The 20,155-nt window shown below is 45.9% G+C and overlaps 1 protein-coding gene across 8 annotated transcripts in view; it reads left to right on the top strand.

Annotated features, from left to right (window-relative positions):
• sipa1l2 (signal induced proliferation associated 1 like 2) overlaps positions 1 to 20,155 on the top strand; it is a 90,081-nt gene that overhangs the window by 60,603 nt on the left and 9,323 nt on the right. For 4 of the 8 annotated variants that reach the window (XM_070542143.1, XM_070542142.1, XM_070542140.1 and 1 more), the window contains exons 14-16: positions 4,198 to 4,449; positions 7,001 to 7,054; positions 9,789 to 9,927. In XM_070542143.1, the coding sequence (XP_070398244.1) occupies positions 4,198 to 4,449; positions 7,001 to 7,054; positions 9,789 to 9,927 (445 nt within the window). Of the gene's footprint in view, positions 1 to 4,197; positions 4,450 to 7,000; positions 7,055 to 9,788; positions 9,928 to 20,155 lie in introns of those variants that run through there. The other 4 variants (XM_070542141.1, XM_054749828.2, XM_070542144.1 and 1 more) reach the window with 3 other exon arrangements.

Here is a 20,155-nt window from a genome sequence, read left to right as displayed (position 1 = left end):
GCAGGAAAGAAGTGTGTCCCGTTTCTTGAAGTATTTTGTGTTTAGAGTTTTTGACGTCTTGTCCATGCGTAGTTCAGGTACGCTCATAGCTGCTAGCCAAAACTCTGCAGTTAAAAGTTTTCTGGCTTTACTAAAATACCTGTCTGTACTTATTTGATTGATGGTAGTTTTACTTTCTATTAGACTCCAAATGTAATTATTTGGCACTTTTCTAATTCATAATTTGTAATTATGTAATCGGTGGTATTAGCATTAGCATTCCTATGGGTTTTTCCATGTATATTAGCATTGCGCTAACCACTCGCTGCCAAATTGCAGCCTTTGAGATTAGAAAATCTCCTTTTGTCACATCGCAATTTAATTGCACATGCAGTTAATCGTTCAGCCCTAATATACTTGCAGCTCTATGCTAAAAGTGTATTTTCAAAGAGGTAGTGATGGATTTCTTTGTAAAAGTTGTCCATCTTTCCAATAGAAAGATTTGCCTGGTCCAACGTAACGTGATAACAACGTAACGTGATTACGTAATTCCGTGAGGTTCATGTTCAGCCAATCAACTACTTAGACGTCATCGGCAGTCGACGGACCCCGAGCCAATTTTGCACCCGAGCAGATCCTGTACCGACACCGGCCTGCCAGGCTCGGCCTCTCTCTATTCTACACAGATGACGAGCGAAAAGGCGGAAATGACAGCTGGATCTCACGACTCTGTAGTTTTTTATTTGTAGTCAAAGGTGGCGTTTAGGGACAGAGAACACGTTTTCTTTAAAGGAAAGGCTTTTAGCGCTTCTGTTTGTTGTGGTTTTAAAGACGTGTCCGAGTCATTTAGAACAGAGGAAAGAGCCGTAGCGAACTCCGTTTCAGGCGCCGTCTTAGTTGTTTATGAGAAACTGAGCGTGGCGGTGTGTGATGTATGCTGCTCAGGGCTGATTGGCTCCGTTAGAATTTTCAGGGGGTGGGGTTGTTTGAATGGGAGGCCTTTTGATTCCCATAAGGAAGCACTGGCCTGGCTGGCCGAGCGAATAGATCCATAGCCTGCCTAACGAGTTATCTATCGCTAGCTTCAGGCAATACCCTAACCCGACTAGGGCTGCAACAAACGATTATTTGGATAATCGATTAATCGGATGGGGTCTCGACACGATTAATCGATTAATCGGATTACATAGGGACATTTTTAAAAACTGCCAGGGAAACGTTATTTTTCTCCTTCCTTCACTTTATTAAACACAACATTATTAGAAAACAGTTCAATAGCAGAAAAACAACATGCCATCACCTAAATTGTCTTATAAGGTGTATAGACAGAGACCCTAAGCTACATCTATCTGTGACCTAAAATGCTTGGTCCACGTTAAACAGCTTAAAGAGCAAGTCAACCCCTACCAGAGTCTAACTCCACTCCCGCTTCATGTTTGAAAAATGCAACACATGCTGTTGCCTGGCAGACCGAGAGGGCGGAGCCGCTAACAAATACACACACACTCAGGCTCACGACAGCATTGTGACATCATAATGTACCAGTTTACATCATAGCATACTTCTTAGCCAATAGCGGTGGCAGATTTAAATTAAAATACAGTGCAGAGTTTTTACCTGACAACGGCACAACACTGCCAGTTTTAGGCAGAATATTTAAATTTTAACTAAGATGCACTGAAGTGCCAAATTATTGACGACACGTGTCTGCAGCACGATTAGACACTCGTTTATTTAGTTTATCAGCAAAAAAAGTTTATTTGGGGGTGACTTGCTCTTTAAGGGCAATTCTCATCTGTTTTGTTTGATCTCATCTGTAGACATTTATTATAATTGGGGATGTCAAACAACTAATTTTTAAATGTAATTAAACATAGGCTGTGAATTAATCAAAATTAATCACTATTTCCAAAAATGACTGAAAAATACCAAATAAAACAAAAGTAAATGAATGCCATCCTCCTTGCGATGATGCCCTGGGCAACTGCCATAAAGTCACATCAAGAAATGCTGCTGATCATTCCAATGATCCCAAATAGACTCACATTAGGCCACATGAAAGCAACTGAACCCAAAAATATATTAATCAGTATATAACTGCACTCTCACACAACACGCCTGCAGCAACAGTTAGGACTCCTCCCTCCCTTTTAAAAGCGTTTTTGCTTCTGAGGACATTGTGGTTGTAAAACCACATGCTAGTAGTCTGGCCCCGGTGTGATCAACCAGTTTCTGCGGGAATGTGACGGCGGAACCGGTTCGCAGCGGCGCGAGTCCCCCCCCCCCCCCCACCCCCACCCCCCACCCGACTATCAAATAGCGTCGCGCTTACAATTTTATAGACTTTTTTTACGAGCTTAGGGCATGTCTAGCCTGTGTAATAATCTGGGGCTTGGGTGAATCACTTTTGAAAAGTTTTTAACTTACCCGGACACCGAGCTCTCTCCTTCCTCGCTGATGATTCTGACATGCTTGCGTTTAAGACGCTGCATCATCACCGTAGTATCCCCGTGCCATGCTAAGTCTGACCTACAAACGTTGCATGTCTTCGCCTGATTTAACTGAAAATGCTCCCAAACTTTAGAAGTTTTAACTTTTTTGGGGTCTCGCTGCTTCTGCCATGTTCCTCTTACAAACACCTGCCGGCTCTCCACCGGTCTGCGCGCAACGGCGGGCGGGAGGGGAGGGGGCTTTTGGAAGAGTTGCGCAACACAACGAATCGATGACGCAATTCGTTGCCAACGCTTTTAGTAATCGATTTTCATCGAATTCATCGATTCGTTGTTGCAGCCCTAAACCCGACCAATCAGCACACAGCTCATTTAACATTCCGGTGCTGGATGAGGGGGCGTGGCAAATCCATCTTTACATGTGTAAATTGGCCATTTATCAGGGCTCCAGGGTCATTTTGAGCACCAACAATGTTTAATTTGGCACGTAAAGGCTCAAAAAACAGTTTCAAGTAGTAAAAAATGTAATTCTAGAACACCTTTAAGAGAAGCCATAAGACCTACGGCAATGAGAGCCTGAGCAGCTGGAAGAAAAAATGTCTATATTTTGAAATATAAATTGTATTTGTACTGGCAAAGTTTTTGGTGTGCCGAGAGTTTCTTTTCAAAATATTTGCAAGTAATTGTTGTTGTTTGTGACAAAGTGTCTTGAAGTTGGTAAATTTTGTCTGCACCATTTGACGCACTATTGCTAGAAATCATAGCGTACCAAATCCATTTGAAGTGCGTGTTTTAACGTAGAATTTGCAAATATGTTTTTGTCCCCCAGAGCTTAGAGGCATTAAACAGATAAAAGAACTTGTGACAGAATTAAGAACTTGATGGTAATACGACACTTTGATGGTTGCTCTTTAATGACATCAGACAGTTTAATATAATGTTCCTTGACAGCATTAGTCATGGCCCAGATATTCATGAATACGGGGTTATCTTTTCTGTTTGATTCTGACATATGTGGTCATTTAATCGAATGTTTCATCCACGTTGAAACATCTCACAAACAACACCATTCCTGCAGTGAACATAGACCTTCGTGGAGTTTATCTGCAGTGAATCTGGAGTTAATGTGAGCAGCTAAGTGAAGGAATCCTGAGCAGCCAGGAAACCTGAAACTCAAACTGTCCTCCCTTATGATGTCGACTAAATGAATCAAAGCAAACTCCAGCAGACGTGAGATTCTGAGAGCAGTTATCATCTAAAACCTGACATTCTAGGACGTTACTGAACAAAAGGAGGAGTTCGTCCTGATAGGAAACTAAAACCAGCTCCTTACGTGTTTAGAGATGTGCAGTTCTTTTACTTCTTACAGTTGAAGAGCCACAAATCAGCAGGGTCACAGCCACAGATGTCTGAGAGGAAGTGAGGTTTCGAGACGCTGAAGCAGAAATGCGGTGTGTCGTTTGATATTTGACAAGGTATTGAAAAGGACAAAAGTTCACAGAAATGCTCGCGTGGTGAAACGGAGTCGTCAGCTGAAGAAGGTTAAAGGGGAAGTAGCTGGAACACACGTGGCAAAGAGGGGGCGTGTCTTCCTGCCAAAGCCAAAAGCAGGGCCACTCATGAAACGTCCATTTAGGTTTAATCCATGCATTTGATATCATTCTCTTTTCTAGCAGCCATTTTTATTTTCATGTTTCATTTTAAATTTCCTTTTATGGTTTCTGCCACTTTTGAGTTACGTTTTGCTTTATGTTTGCTGTTTGATCAGTGGCTCACACCATTCTGGCAGTCCTCTGGCCCGCGGTGCCAGGTACTGTGTGTCTGCTGACTCCTCCAAGGTGTACACCATCCCCCAGACCTGCAGCTCAGGGCCAGAGCTGGGGCCGGGGCCCAGCTCAGAGGCCTGTGGACAGTCACGCTCACAGTCCCGTTGCAAATACCCGGTGGGCACGAAGACGACCGATGATGGCGATGACGATGCCCACAGCACTGAGGGATCTCCCAACATTTCAGAGTGTGGGTGAGTGTGTGTGAGAAAGAAAGTCATCTAACGAATGAGAATTTCAGCAAAATTCACCCAAAACCTCTAAAACATGAGATTTTGTTCAGTTTGGTGCAGCTGTACATAAAAATGCACGACAAGTGCAATTTTATGTACAGCTGATGGCCACGCCCACCTATAAACGCATGCATGTTTTATTTACCTTCAATTTGCTGAGAAAGGCTCACAGGTGAATCCGGTTGACAGTTCTCTACACGAACAGACACTGATAGCACACAGAACATCTGATGGTTTGTTTCAAATTCACCTTTTCTGGTCCATCTGCAGCAGCGTTGAGGAGCACCACGCTGCATGTGTGGCAAGCTGCTATGTTATTCAGTGTGTGCTTTCCAAAACCTTCAGTGGCATTTTCCACACTAGAATTAGCCCAACTGAGACGCTGACATTTCAGTTTGACAAAAAGACCATTTAAAATGGGACTTTTGGACATATTACATTGAAAAAGCTAATGAAAGAAGGCTTTTTCTTGTTAAATTCAACCAGTACCGAACTGTGGCTTAAGGCTGATCAGAATGTGGGGAATTTACGGAGAAATAATATGGGAAGACAACAGGAAATGGGTAAAATACCGTTATTTTCCCAGCCAACGCAGCATGCTCGACAGCTATGCAACATGCATGTACCAAGCAACAAAACCAAGTTAGTCTTTACTTGAAAATATATCTCAAAAGTGATATTATTCAAGATTCCAGGTATAAACTCCAGTACAGGAAGCCGGACATCTCAGAGTTTATACTTCTCCATCTGCGGAGGTGCAGAGACAACATTATTCGTTGACGCAAGCACGGACATGGTAGAGTCCAGTTCTTTTACCATCCTTTAAACGCCATGGAGAATACACGTCTGTGATTGGTCAGCTCCATAAAAGAGACGGACATTCCGCCGAGGTCTTCTTTGCTCCTGTAGAATTTTTTATAACCAAATTTTTTGTTCCTCGAGAACGAGCCATTTCAGCTCGAATAAAACTCACTCCATGTCGGCCATTGCTCCTTGAGTGGATTGGTGTTGACAAACTTTTTTATTTTCAAACTTTATGAAACAAAATTTGAGTAATAACAAATTCTAATATCAACACAAATCTAAAATTTCTATTCAAAGTCACACCGTCTTCAAGTTATGGCATTTAGAAACTGAAGCTGCAATGGTAGGCAGACCCGCCAGAAAAGGTCTACGCCCCCTGCTGCCCTGGTGGACAATTGCTTAGCAACGCTGACACCCCTACAGAGAAGTAGTGAAGGAAAATGTCTTCGTCCATACGCGTGTTTGTGAGTGCAAATTTGCTGACGGAGAAGTATAAACTAGGTACAGACCTATTGCAGACCTGCCAACCTTGTCAAAAAAATTTGAGTAGCACTTGTGCTGCGTTTTTTCGTGGCCTTTTGCAACTCCATTGCTTTTCACGCTGTAATCTCCCCATATACTGGATGGAAAATTACACACACACACACACACACAATTTACCATACCAGAACAGCAGCGAGTGGCGAACCAGAGAGAGGAGCGGGGGGCATGACGAAGCAGGGGGGTTATGCTATGGGTTAGGCAGGATAGTTAGCTCTGTTTTTTCTCTGCTTCTCTACGATGATTGGCTTAAACTTCTTCACCACGCCGCTGAGTCGTGTTGTCAGACATGAGTACCGCACGTGCATAATTGCCACAGAACTCAACTCGCGTATCTGCAGCTTTTTGCGTAGTTTAGAGGGGTGAGTCGTACCAGCGTAAATAGATGCCAAATTGCGTACAGGTTGGCAGGTCTGCTATTGTCTGGCCCACCCAGGGTTTACAAACCAGCCTTGATTGAAGCAGACAGCCACAAAATAAATAAGCTCAGTGAAGCCAGACATAATACACTTGGCACATGTCACACGTCGTTATTGATCGTCCTTCTGAAGCCGGGTCCCTGTGGATCGCTGTGCTGAGCCTCTGACAGTTCAGCATCTCTGCTGGGAGTAAAGCAACGATCCACACCGCAGCACACCGCTGATGCAGGAATCCACAAAGTAGCCACTAGATAAGGCACCCGGGAGGGACGAAGTCAGTCGGTTAGCGGAGTTAAGGAAATCTACGCTCTGATGAATACAAGTCTAGCTGTGAAGAAGTGCACGTGTTTGAGTGTGTTTTGGACTGCAGAATGTGAGATTTGCCCTGGAAGAAACCCCCCAGCTTTAGCTTCCAAGTTATTTGATTTATGTTGGAAAACTTGCCGTGTGATTGATCGCATGCAACGAGGTTATTTTCTGACGACTTATGAAGAAGCTCCATAACTCATTTACGCTCCTCGTTGTTTGTTTATATATTCCTGCCATTTCATTTTGTCTTATGTAACAGTTCCACACGATAAATGGCCTGATATTAGTCTTTGGTATGGTTCTAACATAATGAAGTTTCTCTTCTCTCCCTTTCCTAAAAACTTTTCTCATGTGATCTAACGCTCGATGCAACCTCAGATGTGTAATGCCTCTAACTCTGGGCTGTCTTCTTTCTTTCCTGCTTCTGCTTCTTGTTTCAGAGGAGCGGAGAGCTTGTTAGCCTTCCTTCTCAAAATGCTGTCTGAACGTTCCAGGTACACAGTAAAAGTCGACCCCTTGGCCCTGCTCTGACCTAGCCTGCCTCCACACACCACCCCACCCTCATGTCCTTGACCAACACCCCACTCAAATGTCATGTCAAGTGTTATTCCTGGCAACATGTTGCACATTTCAAGGGCTAGCCAACTGTGCATAGCTGTGACATTTCTGCTGTAGCTCTTAAAGAGCCTAGTAGCGCCGATGCAAAGCGACACGCCCCCTGCTCTGAATATACAGATTTTTTAGTTTGAGCGTAAAATGATCAAAGAAAAATGGGAAAAATATCTACAGTAAGGAATTTTTTTCTTTCACTAATTATTTTCAATAAATAGGTGTTCTCTAGTATGAATGAATGCAGTTAGAGCCGTTTTATGTGGGGTAAAAGCTCTGGGGTCTCATTTATCAAACATGGCGTAGAATCCGTACTAAAACGTACTTAAGCTCAGCAAAAAAAAATGTACTTACACCCATCAGGTGTGTGATCTATCAAACATGGAGTACACACAGCTGCACGCAATCTCCGCATCATTAATCAAAGACCAACGAGAATGTTTCTCAGCTGCTTTTTAGTCGCATCCCGCAAGTGCCTTGTGGATCTCATGCATATACATAAGCCGGCTGTTGCAGCGCTCCGCCAATGACGATGGCGACCGTAGATCAAGGCAGATCAAGGAAGCAGAAGTTGAGGTACCTGTGGGTGAGGTGGAGAAATGAAAGGAAGTGCTTTTTCAAAACAAATAAGAGAAAATCCAGGGAGTGGCACAGCGTTGCTGAAGCCGTCAATGTTGTGAGTTCTTCAGAGAGATCTGTGGCGGGTATAAAAAAAAATGGTCCAATCAGGATTCGATCCCCAGACTCCCGGGTGAAAGTCACATGTGCTAACCAGTCAGCCAAACAGAGATCTGCCCTGTACAAGTAGCCAGGGCGCATGATTAATCAGGTCACAGTGACAGGACACACACTGTCACACACGCATGATGTTCTGTCTCAATCTGCCCCCCTGCTGATATTCTGCGCTTCAGGCTGTGTGTGTGTGTGTGTGTGTGTGTGTGTGTGTGTGTGTGTGTGTGTGTGTGTGTGCGTGTGTGTGTGTGTGCGCGTGTGTGTGCATGTGGGGGTCTTGTTCTGTGTGAAAACGAAGCGGTACAAGTGATAATGCTGCAGGATTTCATAATGTTATCTTCTCAGCAGCAGCACTGCAGGTGCTCTCCACGTCCAGCATGTGTGTAAGCCAGGTCCTTAGTCAGCTTAAAGTTGCGCTCATTTTTCCGCTAAGTCTTCTTTCGTAAATCCCAAAGTTTGCGTAGAAAGTTGCTTACGCAGTTTTCCGACCCCGTTTTGTGCGTAAGCTAGCTTGATAAACGAGGCCCCAGGTGTTCCTCTTTCAGGAGGTAAAATTATTCTGAAGTGGCGTACGTGGGTGGGGGGTTACAAGTCTTATTCATCAGGGCTCTCACACTCATCTCATCCTCTCCACACGCTCTCAGGCCGAAGAACCCCCCAACCCACCCCCCCACTGTCACTGCCAACTTATGGAAGTGAAAAATTACGACACCTGCTCTCGCGCGTGGAAAAGTTCTAAATTTGGCAGCCCTGTATTCATTAACATTCCTGATATGCAAATGTCTCTCCTCTGATTGGCTAATAGCAACGCAACTCTTCCTTCGTTCTCCCTTCTTGGGTAAAGAATACAGCCTTGATGTGTTATCCTCACAAATACTACAGTTGCTGATGGTTAGCTTCTGCCAGCCGAGACGTGCTCCGCTCCCTCAAAGCCAAGATGGGCGGGGCCATAAATGCAAATGTTCCCTGTGATGTAGAAGAGACCGGCTTTTTCTGATCCGATTGTTTTCCCGTTAGTTTCCTTTCTGCTGCTAATGAAGACAATTTTCACATTTAGTATTCATATACAACTCTGAGTTACTAAATGCATTTGAAAAAGAAACAAGGAGTACACAGTTTCACAGCGAACGAGACCTTTAAAAACAGATTCTACCTTTTTTACAGAGCAGCTTTTTTAGCCATTTTTAACGTTTAAGACCGGGCCGCCAGGCTTTCCTTAGCTGGAACACTGCAACCCTGGTAATGGTTTCTCTGGGTAACCATGACAGCCAGACTGTCCCATCGTCTAGCCGTCGAACGGATGCCCCTGCAGCCGTCTAACACCCTGCCAACAGCTCTCAGGATGTCGTGCACAGGCTGCTCACTTAAAGCAGAGGTTTCACAGCAGCACAGCCTCACCAGTCAGGCCGGTCACACCCTCCATGCCCTCCTCCCCGAACACTCAGAATCATTTAAATGTTTTCAAACCAAACCTGTTGACAAGCAGTGCCAAGGAAGCCTGTCGCCTCTTGTGGGTTCTCCTCCGGTCCCTGTTCAACAGCCTTCGTGTCTTTCTCTGTGTTATTCGGAGCACTTCTTTGGTTTGTGATAGCTTCTGTTCAAAATGCTCATCTTTTCTTTTCTACCCTCTTGGTTGTACTTGCTTCAGACTCTGTCTTTGGGTTCGACACAGCAGTCTGGAACAAGGTGGCTTTAAAATCTCCTCCCTGCCGCCCTTTCTGATGAGCACAGAGCAGGCAGGCGTCTGATGCTGGCATGCTACGACAGACCCTTCACTTGGAGTTTTTGCATTATTTTGACTATATTCCTAAACTGGCTGGGCTTCCCTTTAGCAGGACGCGGTGCACGTGACCCCGCTGATGAACTGTGGACCTCTGTCGTTCACAGGCAGCTGTATGCACAGGAGGCCGCCTGCCGGCTCCAGGCTGCTGATCGAGATGGAAAGTCACTGCAGCGAGTTTCAAAGGAAGAATTTCGTAAGATGATGCTGCCCGACAGCCCTCCGAGGGATGACAGGAATCAGAAGGTGAGGTCATTCTGGTTGACTGATTATCGGCACACGGCAACTGCATCACGTCAGATTTACGCCGCTCACACGAGAAATTTAAGAATCCTCAAATTTTGCAGGTGCCGTTTGATTTGTCTCCTCCGGTCCGACCCCAGTGAGATGGATTAAGGATGTAAAAGCAGAAAAGGCACCTGCTCCTGTTAACTGGCTCTGCCACTTAACAGCCCCAGCTGCCCGACCCAGCCCTTTGTATCCCCGCTAACATCGCTTCTGCTTATTTAAAGGATTAATTTTATTAAGGGGCCCGAGTTTACTCCACTGGGGTGTCAGGGATTAAGGACATGAAGTTGCAGCGAGTACATTGATGTTTGATGTTCCTTGGTCTTGCACACTATTAATTGCATCTCCAGTTCCCCTCGCCATCCCCCATCCATTATCTACCAGGAAGGGACCCTGGAGACGGACAAATGGGTTATTTTTGGACGCTGCTCAATCCTAATACAAATGCACTTCACTCCCTCGGAGAGGCTGACAATGTCCTCTGGCACAGGCAGACCTCGTCTCTTACAGGAATCAGCTCGCTGCGCTGGTTCCTGCGCTACGTTTTCATTCTCTTGGCACTTTCTCAATGAAAGAGGCCGTAGTGTTATTTAGGCCTGTCTAAAATACACTCCTGCCTTTGGCTGCACTCCGTTTCCCACAGAGGAGGAAGAGACGGGGACATGGACGAGTGACAGCGTTGCAATCAGTGTTCCACAATCACATAATAGAGCCAGACTTCCTTTAATTCTGTGAATGATAATAAAAAGGAAACAGTAAAGGTTCATCTTTTCCCAGCAGTCATCACGTTGGCAGCCTTTGTGCGGACCAGCAGGTGCACGTCTTTTCCTTGCCAGCCGCAGTGTCCTCTCGGACGCCCCGTCCACGGACAGGCGGGTCATTGTGTGGCTGACGTAAAGGAAAGGCCGGCCACAGCTTCGGCTTCCACAACATTCCTCTTTTGAACCTTCTGAGGGGAAAGAATAAAAGCCTCTGAATAGGTGGTTGTCCAACACATCCTCCCCAGTGGCACGTCAAAGGGTCCCGTTCTGGTTGCTGTCTTTGTTCACTCGGAGCTACAAGGAGGAAATTTGGAGAAATGAGGGAAAAGCTTAGTGGACATGTCAGTACTGGCACCGCTGATAAGAAACTTCCTGTTGAACAAAGGAGGTTAAAGATCTAAAGGCACAAATCAAGCTGCTGCAGACTGCTGAAGTGTTGCAGGTTTTTACTTGATAATAACAAACCGTTACAGGATTTATTAATACGTTTCCTCCTGTGCAGGTAAAGGGCACTGACTGAAGTATGTGAAAAGGGGAATCTTTTTACAATAAAGTATTTAAAAACATTATATATTATTTATATATATATATATATATATATATATATATATATATATATATATATATAAATAAGTATATATATGTATATATATATGTATATTATATACATATATATACATACATATATATATAAATTTTATATAAATTTATATATATGTATGTATATATATATATATATATGTATGTATATACATATATATATATATATATATGTATATGTATATTATATACCTATATACATACATATATACATACATATATATAAATTTTAGATAAATGTATATATATATGTATGTATATAATATACATATATATACATACATATATATACATTTATATAAAATTTATATACATGTATGTATATATATGTATATAATATACATACATATATATATATATATACTTATTTATATATATATGTATATAATATACATATATATATATATATACTTACATGTACATATATATGTATATACATACATATGTATATATAATACATATATAATATATATAAATGTATATAAAATTTATTTTTACATTTTTGTTTTGAAACATGTTTACTTTTGTACATGTTCTTTGTTTACTTCTTGCCTTTTTATTTATTTATTTATATTATTTTTTATTTTTTACATATTTTTAACTTTCTATCTATTTAACTTTCAAACAGTTTTTATGCATTTTCATATTTATTATATAAATATTTCCTTTAAAGGGACGTTATGGAAGTGTGACAGCCAAAACATGTATAGAAATAATAAATGTCTTCTTCATACGTTCTCCTGCAATGCCCTGGTCCTGTAGAATGAGCCCTGGCCTTTTTACTGTGATTGCCTGTTTTTCTGTTTAATCACAGAAAAAGAGAGATGCTCGGGTCGAGCAGGCTGCTTCATGCGCGTTCACGCTCAGGCATAGCCCGTAGCATTTGCTATCCGTAGCTTTAGCAGCAGAGAGAGAGGCAGTGCCACTTAGTCTTCGTATTCGTCTTCGTCTTCCTCCGCTTATCCGGGTCCGGGTCGCGGGGGCAGCATCCCAACTAGGGAGCTCCAGGCCGTCCTCTCCCCGGCCTTGTCCACCAGCTCCTCCGGCAGGACCCCAAGGCGTTCCGGGACCAGATTGGAGATGTAACCTCTCCAACGTGTCCTGGGTCGACCCGGGGGCCTTCTGCCGGCAGGACATGCCCGAAACACCTCCCCGGGGAGGCGTCCAGGAGGCATCCTGACCAGATGCCCAAACCACCTCAACTGGCTCCTTTCGATCCGGAGGAGCAGCGGTTCTACTCCGAGTCCCTCCCGAATGTCCAAGCTCCTCACCCTATCTCTAAGGCTGAGCCCGGCCACCCTACGGAGGAAACTCATTTCGGCCGCTTGTATCCGCGATCTCGTTCTTTCGGTCATTACCCAGAGCTTATGACCATAGGTGAGGATTGGGACGTAGATCGACCGGTAAATCGAGAGCCTGGCTTTCTGGCTCAGCTCCCTCTTCCCCACGACAGATCGGCTCAGCGTCCGCATCACTGCAGACGCCGAACCAATCCGCCTGTCGATCTCCCGATCCCTCCTACCCTCACTCGTGAACAAGACCCCGAGATACTTAAACTCCTCCACTTGAGGTAGGACCTCTCCCCCGACCAAGCCACCCTTTTCCGGTCGAGAACCATGGTCTCAGATTTGGAGGTGCTGATCCTCATCCCAGCCGCTTCACATTCGGCCGCGAACCTACCCAGCAAGAGCTGAAGGTCAGAGCTGGATGAAGCTAGGAGGACCACATCATCCGCAAAAAGCAGAGACGAGATTCTCCTGCCACCAAACTCGACACACTCCACACCACGGCTGCGTCTAGAAATTCTGTCCATAAAAGTGATTAACAGAACCGGTGACAAAGGGCAGCCCTGGCGGAGTCCAACCCTCACTGGGAACAGGTCCGACTTACTACCGGCTATGCGGACCAAACTCACGCTCCTCTGGTAAAGGGACTGAATAGCCCTTAACAGAAAGCCACCCACCCCATACTCCTGGAGCGTCCCCCACAGGGTGCCCCTGGGGACACGGTCATAAGCCTTCTCCAAATCCACAAAGCACATGTGGATTGGTTGGGCAAACTCCCATGCCCCCTCCATCACCCTTGCAAGGGTATAGAGCTGGTCCACAGTTCCACGGCCAGGACGAAAACCACATTGCTCCTCCTCTATCTGAGATTCAACTATCGATCGGACCCTCCTCTCCAGTACCTTGGAGTAGACCTTTCCAGGGAGGCTGAGGAGTGTGATCCCCCTATAGTTGGAACACACCCTCAGGTCACCCTTCTTAAAGATGGGGACCACCACCCCGGTCTGCCACTCCCTAGGAACTGCCCCCGATGACCACGCAATGTTGTAGAGACGTGTCAACCATGACAGCCCTACAACATCCATAGCCTTGAGATACCCAGGACGAACCTCATCCGCCCCCGGGGCTCCGCCGCTGTGTAGTAGTTTGACTACCTCAGCAACTTCTGCCCCCGAGATCGGACAGTCCATCCCCAGGCCTCCCAGCTCTGGTTCCTCCTCGGAATGCGCATTGGTGGGATTGAGGAGCTCCTCAAAGTATTTCTTCCAACGTCCGACTATAGCCTCAGTTGACGTCAGCAGCTCCCCATCCCCACTGTAAACAGTGTGAGCGAGTTGCTGCCTTCCTCTCCTGAGGCGCCGGACAGTTTGCCAGAACCTCTTTGGAGCCGATCGATAGTCTTTCTCCATGGCCTCACCAAACTCCTCCCACGCCCGAGATTTTGCCTCGGCAACTGCCACTGCTGCACCCCGCTTGGCTATCCGGTACCTGTCTGCTGCCTCCGGAGACCCACAGACCAGCCACGCCCTGTAGGCCTCCTTCTTCAGCTTGACGGCTCCCCGAACCTCTGGTGTCCACCAGCGGGTACGGGGGTTGCCACCACGACTGGCACCGGCCACCTTACGACCACAGCTAGCAACAGCCGCCTCGACAATCGCAGAGTGGAACAAGGCCTACTCGGACTCAATGTCCCCCACTGCTCTCGGGACGTGGTCAAAGCTCTGCCGGAGGTGGGAGTTGAAGACCGTCTTGACAGGTTCTTCTGCCAGGCGTTCCCAGCAGACCCTCACTATGCGTTTGGGTCTGCCAGGTCTACGCGGCATGTTCCCTTGCCATCTGATCCAACTCACCACCAGGTGGTGATCAGTTGACAGCTCCGCCCCTCTCTTCACTCGGGTGTCCAAAACATACGGCCGCAGGTCAGATGATACGACTACAAAATCTATCATCGACCTGTGACCTAGGCTGCCCTGGTACCAAGTGTACCGGTGGGCATCCTTATGTTCGAACATGGTGTTCGTTATGGCCAAACTGCGGCTTGCACAGAAGTCCAATAACAAAACACCACTCGAGTTCAGATTAGGTGGGCCGTTCCTCCCAATCACACCCCTCCAGGTCAAGCTGTCATTGCCCACGTGAGCATTAAGTCCACCAGCAGGACAATGGAGTCCCCTGATGGAGCACTATCTAGCACTCGTCCCAGGGACTCCAAAAAGGGTGGGTACTCTGAACTGATATTTGGCCCATAAGCACAAACAACAGTCAGGACCCGTTCCCCGACCCGAAGGCGCAAGGAAGCTACCCTCTTGTCCCCCGGGGTAAACCCCAACACACAGGCAGAGAGTCTCGGGGCTAACAAAAAGCCAACCCCAGCCCTCCGCCTCTCACCCGGAGCAACTCCAGCAAAGGAGAGTGTCCAACCCCTCTCCAGGTCTCGGGTTCCAGAGCCAATGCAATGTGTCGAGGTGAGTCCGACTATATCTAGCCGGTACCGCTCAACCTCTGCCACAAGCTCCGGCTCCTTCCCCGCCAGCGAGGTGACGTTCCATGTCCCAAAAACTAGTTTTCTTGTCCGGGGATTGGACCGCCAAGGCTCCCGCCTTGGTCTGCCACCCGATTCGCATTGCACCGGACCCTTCATGTTCCTCCTGCGGGTGGTGGATCCACAGTTGGACGAGCCCATGTATCCGGTTCGGGCTGGGCCCGGCCGGGCCCCATGGGCGAAAGCCCGGCCACCAGGCGCTCGCTCACAGGCCCCAACCCCAGGCCTGGCTCCAGGGTGGGACCCCGGTAACCCTCCGGGCCGGGTACTCCAACTCTTCGTTTTAACCGCCATGAAAAATCCTTCGATCTTAGTCGCTGTTCCTAACGCCTAGTGACAAAGCTAGCTACATTTCTGAGGACCCTTAGCTACTTTCTGTAGAACTTTCTTCTAGATATTTCCTGCTAATTAGCAACAAAATAGCCATTTTCACTCCGAACCGTTCTTTGGTTTGATGTTGTTTCAGCTGTCATCAAGGATATAAACGTTACAGATAGGTTAAAGGTCACCGGTGCTGTAGCTCACCTAGTAAAATGTTTGACTCTCATGCAGAAGACCTGTGTTCGACTCCAGTTGTGAACTTAATTTGTAATTTAAAGTTTCTTTTTTACATCAATGATATATTTTTTACAGTAATAAGACGCCCAAATTTTTATTTGAGACTCACCGAACGGCATTGAATTCACAGATAAAAAAGATGTGGGTTCAACTTTCATTTTGGAACAATTTTTCAAGCAAGGGAAGGGAATGATCTGAGCATGCAGGAGGACTGACCCATCATAAACCTTTGTCAGCTGTGCTGAAGAGAAAGGTACAGAACCAAATTATTTAATTAATTATCTGCGCCTTCTCCTGTCCTCTTTCCTCCCCCCCCCCCCCCCCCCCCACACACACACACACGTCCGGCCGACGAGAAAGTGCAGCTGCAGAGACAGAGGCACATTGTTATTAATTTGCTGTGTTGTTCTGTCCTCCGGGCCACACACACACACACACACACACACGGGACTGTCTCAGCTGTTATTTTCGTTAAGGAGTGTGCACGTACAGCGTGCACACCTCATGCACAAGCTTACTTTTGAAGCTGCCGTTACGCGTTAGGCCTCAGTGGCGATCGCGAGCACAAAAACTTCAAACTTCCTTACAGTCCCTTTAAACGAATAGTTTTATACTTCAGCTTTTTTACTTTTAAAAAAAATGTGACTTAACATTTTCGGTTTTGGCTGAAAAATCAACATTTAAAAGGGACATGTCATGCAAAACCCACGTTTTGCATCCTTTTCTAAGGAGGTGTAGGTCTCTACTGCCGCTTGGGACAGCAGTAGCTCAGGAGATAGAGCAGGTTGTCCAGTAATGGAAAGGTTGCAGGTTCGATCCTGGCTCCAACCAGAGAATGCTGCTGTTGTGTCCTTGGGCATGACACTTAACCTGCCTTGCCTGCTGGTGGTGGTCGGAGGGACCGGTGGCGCCAGTGTTCAGCAGCTGTAGCTACACTGTAGCTCATCCCCACCAGCGGTTGAATGGGTGAATGACTGATTGTGTTGTGAAGTGCCTTGGGGGGGTTGTAGAACCTTAAGAAGGCGCTATGCAAATACAGACCTTTTACCTATGAACTTTACAAGGTGGAAAAAAAAACAATCCATTTTCTGTAAGTTTTCGGTTTTAATTATTATGTTCTCAAAACTGTTTTTATTTTAAAAAGTCCCACTTTGTGACATCACAAACAGGAAAATATGAATAGAAACACCTCTCGCCTGGGGGAGCAGCGGCTCTACTCCAAGCCCCTCCCACATGTTGGAGCTTCTCAGCTCATAGCAGCCTATCTGCTCCAGCTTGTTTTCTTAGTGACAGAGCTCTACATTCAGCTAATTTTGGAAGGAAGTAAAGATGTTTAAAATAAAACAGCTGAAATCACTTTATGTGAGAGGGATTTAGTACAAAGAACTTCAAAAACATGGAATTATTATATCGTTTAAAGCATGCTCAATGAATTCAATATAGACACCCACTGGGTTTGATGCTAGTTCTTTTGGTAATGATTTTATTTTCATGAGATTTATCTCTTTGCTGTTTTCATATAAGACATCGGCTCTTATGAGCAAGTATGAGGTCTGATCTTGTAAAGCTGTGCTGTAAAACTAGCAGTAGGAGAAAACGGCGTCAGATTAAAGGACCCTGTTTATCTATCAGTGCGTTAAAGACAGAGAAGACGTTTGTTAAATTCTCACTGTGGGAATCGTGGGAGATCTGTCTTTGAAGCAGAGACGGCTGGGTGTTGGCTGGTGGAGATAGCGGTCTACTGTGGGTCACACCGGCGAAGCAAAAGGCAGAGATGTACTCATCTGTGCAGCTGCTCTGTGTATCATTTGTGGCTACCTTTGATGCGTCTCCTGCTGTATTTATGCAAGCTAAATGGCTCTGTGATGGACGGGACCAGTCTGTGTGGTTTTGTGTGTTTAAACAGAAGATCTCTGTCAAAACTCCGACCGCAGTCGTGAAACACGAGCATCTCTCCAGCAGCGTCCTGCCTAACTCACACCGGTGGTAATTTTCCAGCCCCTGAAGCACATTTGCATGTTCAACCCGACCTCCGCAGCAGTTAGGAGGCTTCCTGACCTCTCACAACAACAACTTTATCACCATACCGCTAACTGCATAATTGACAGGAGCACAAAGCCCAGCTGCCTCTGGTTGGAGTTTGATGAAAGTGTTGACATGATCCCACGTCTGTCACAGTCATCGGTTCAAACAGCTGAAACGCTTACCCAGCATCGACGTAAAATCAGCCCAACGTGAAAAAGCGTTCAAATGAGAGGGCGTGTACGTATCAATATGGCAGAATGAGGTCAGCTGCCTGATTGGTTATGATGCAGATCCCTGTACAGTGGGCTGTAATGGCTGCTCTAGAGGCCCACCGTCTGTGTGAGATGGATGAGCATCCTGCCCCAAGGCTCCTTCTCCACACGTCCCTGTCTGATCCCAGCTCATCCGGTTTATTTGGCCTTCCCACTGGAGAATCTACTCAGCACAGCTGGATTTGAACATCTCTGATGAGTAAACACAAACATCGCACTGAACTAGGACTAGGAGCCACAACCCGTTTCTCTCCTTTAATGGGGGAATTCTTGCTCCCTAACCTTTTAGACTCACCTATTTAAACCTAGGAGGATCCGAGTGGGACAGACTTGACGCCAGCTGTAATCTTTGTTCTCCATAAATTTCCACCTGCTCAAAAGAACTTTTCAGTAGTAGCAGTGATGTTTATGTGACATGGACACAGCAGTTACACTGGACGGACCAGATGCATTGTTTAGTGTGTTAGCACACATGCTAATTTGCAACACTTGTCCATAAAACCTTTCTAAAAGTAGAGTGCATTTAAAGAGCAAGTCACCCCCTACCAGAGTCTAACTCCACGCCCACTTCATGTTTGAAAAATGCAACACATGCTGTTGCCTGGCAGACCGAGAGGGCGGAGCCGCTAGCAAATACACACTCAGGCTCACGACAGCATTGTGACATCATAATGTACCAGTTTACATCATAGCGTACTTCTTAGCCAATAGTGGTGGCAGATTTAAATTAAAATACAGTGCAGAGTTTTTACCTGACAACGGCACAACACTGCCAGTTTTAGGCAGAATATTTAAATTTGAACTAAGATGCACTGAAGAGCCAAATTATTGACGACACGTGTCTGCAGCACGATTAGACACTCGTTTATTTAGTTTATCAGCAAAAAAAAGTTTATTTAAGGGTGACTTGCTCTTTAAATAAAATACAAAGAGATCAACAATAAATCAAACAGAAAACAGATTAAAATTGCAAACAATTTTCAATAAAACAGAATAAAAAGAATAAAACAAGGCAATTTGAGCAGCAATGTAAGACTTTAAAACTATTCATGTAGACGTTGTTGTTTAGACTTTAACCATTTTTTGAGTTCTTTGTTAAAAACGTTACTGTCCGTTTCTAGTTTTAGGTCAGCAGGTAGACAGTTCCGACGTTTGGCCCGAGCAGACTGACCAGAGGAAGTCTTGCACCGCGGGACGAGACCATCGCCGCAGGTGGAGGCTCGAGTGATCGTTCTATGAGAGCTCTGACGTCTGACGGCCACAGCAGAGGTTTTCCTCTGAACCTTTAGCTGCTTTGCCCTGATTATACATGAATCATCCACAACTGTTGGTGCAACCTTGGTGAAAGGAATCTGCACTACTAGATCTTGCCACCTTTAAAGTCAAGTAGTCGTAACGCCATTAGATCAGGCTAACATGACTGTGTAAAAGTGTAAAAGTTATAATTAGCCATTAGAGGCATGCTTACTGAACAACCTTCACTGAGAGAAACAGGTCTTGGAGGTGTGGATTGCGTGATTGCTGCACCAGGCGAGGCGTGGATGGGGCCGTGCCGCCACGGCACGTTCACGTCGTGGCGGCACGGCGATGCGGGAATTATCATCATTCGCGTTGCCAGACTTCTGAGGGTGGTGTCATGGTCACGTGTGGAGTTACTGCAGAGCTGCGGCCGGAAACTATATTATATATGATGCCGAGCTCCGGAGTTTCTCTCCATTAGAGCTGGATCTCTAGCGGGGGCCGTGCTTTTTACTGCGGGTGACTATGATTGTACATAACTTTTATACAGAAAAGTGAGATCATCCAGCCTGTAATTCACTTTCTCAGGGATCTAGAACCGCCATCTCCTGTTTTGCGTCCTGTTGCATCATCTCCTTCCTGCTAGTTTCTTCTCTGCTGTCCGGCTTCTCGCCTTAAACTCAGTGACCAGCACTTGCCACGGGGAAGTGACCTCTGTCGCCACCTCCACCAGCCCTGTTCCCCCCGTTTTTCCCACTCTGTCAGACGCTCTCCAGCTGCGCTCAGTCAGATGCACTTTCCTGAGAGCAGCAACTGTAATCGATTCCTGACGCAGCTCGATGATGTCCCTGCTGCCGGCTCCTGTAAACCTGCTGTGCTCCAGAGAGAGAGAGAGACAGTCAG

This window comes from Nothobranchius furzeri, chromosome 12, assembly GCF_043380555.1.
Source record: "Nothobranchius furzeri strain GRZ-AD chromosome 12, NfurGRZ-RIMD1, whole genome shotgun sequence".
Lineage (NCBI taxonomy): Eukaryota > Metazoa > Chordata > Actinopteri > Cyprinodontiformes > Nothobranchiidae > Nothobranchius > Nothobranchius furzeri.
This window is presented reverse-complemented; position numbering and strand designations above follow the sequence as displayed.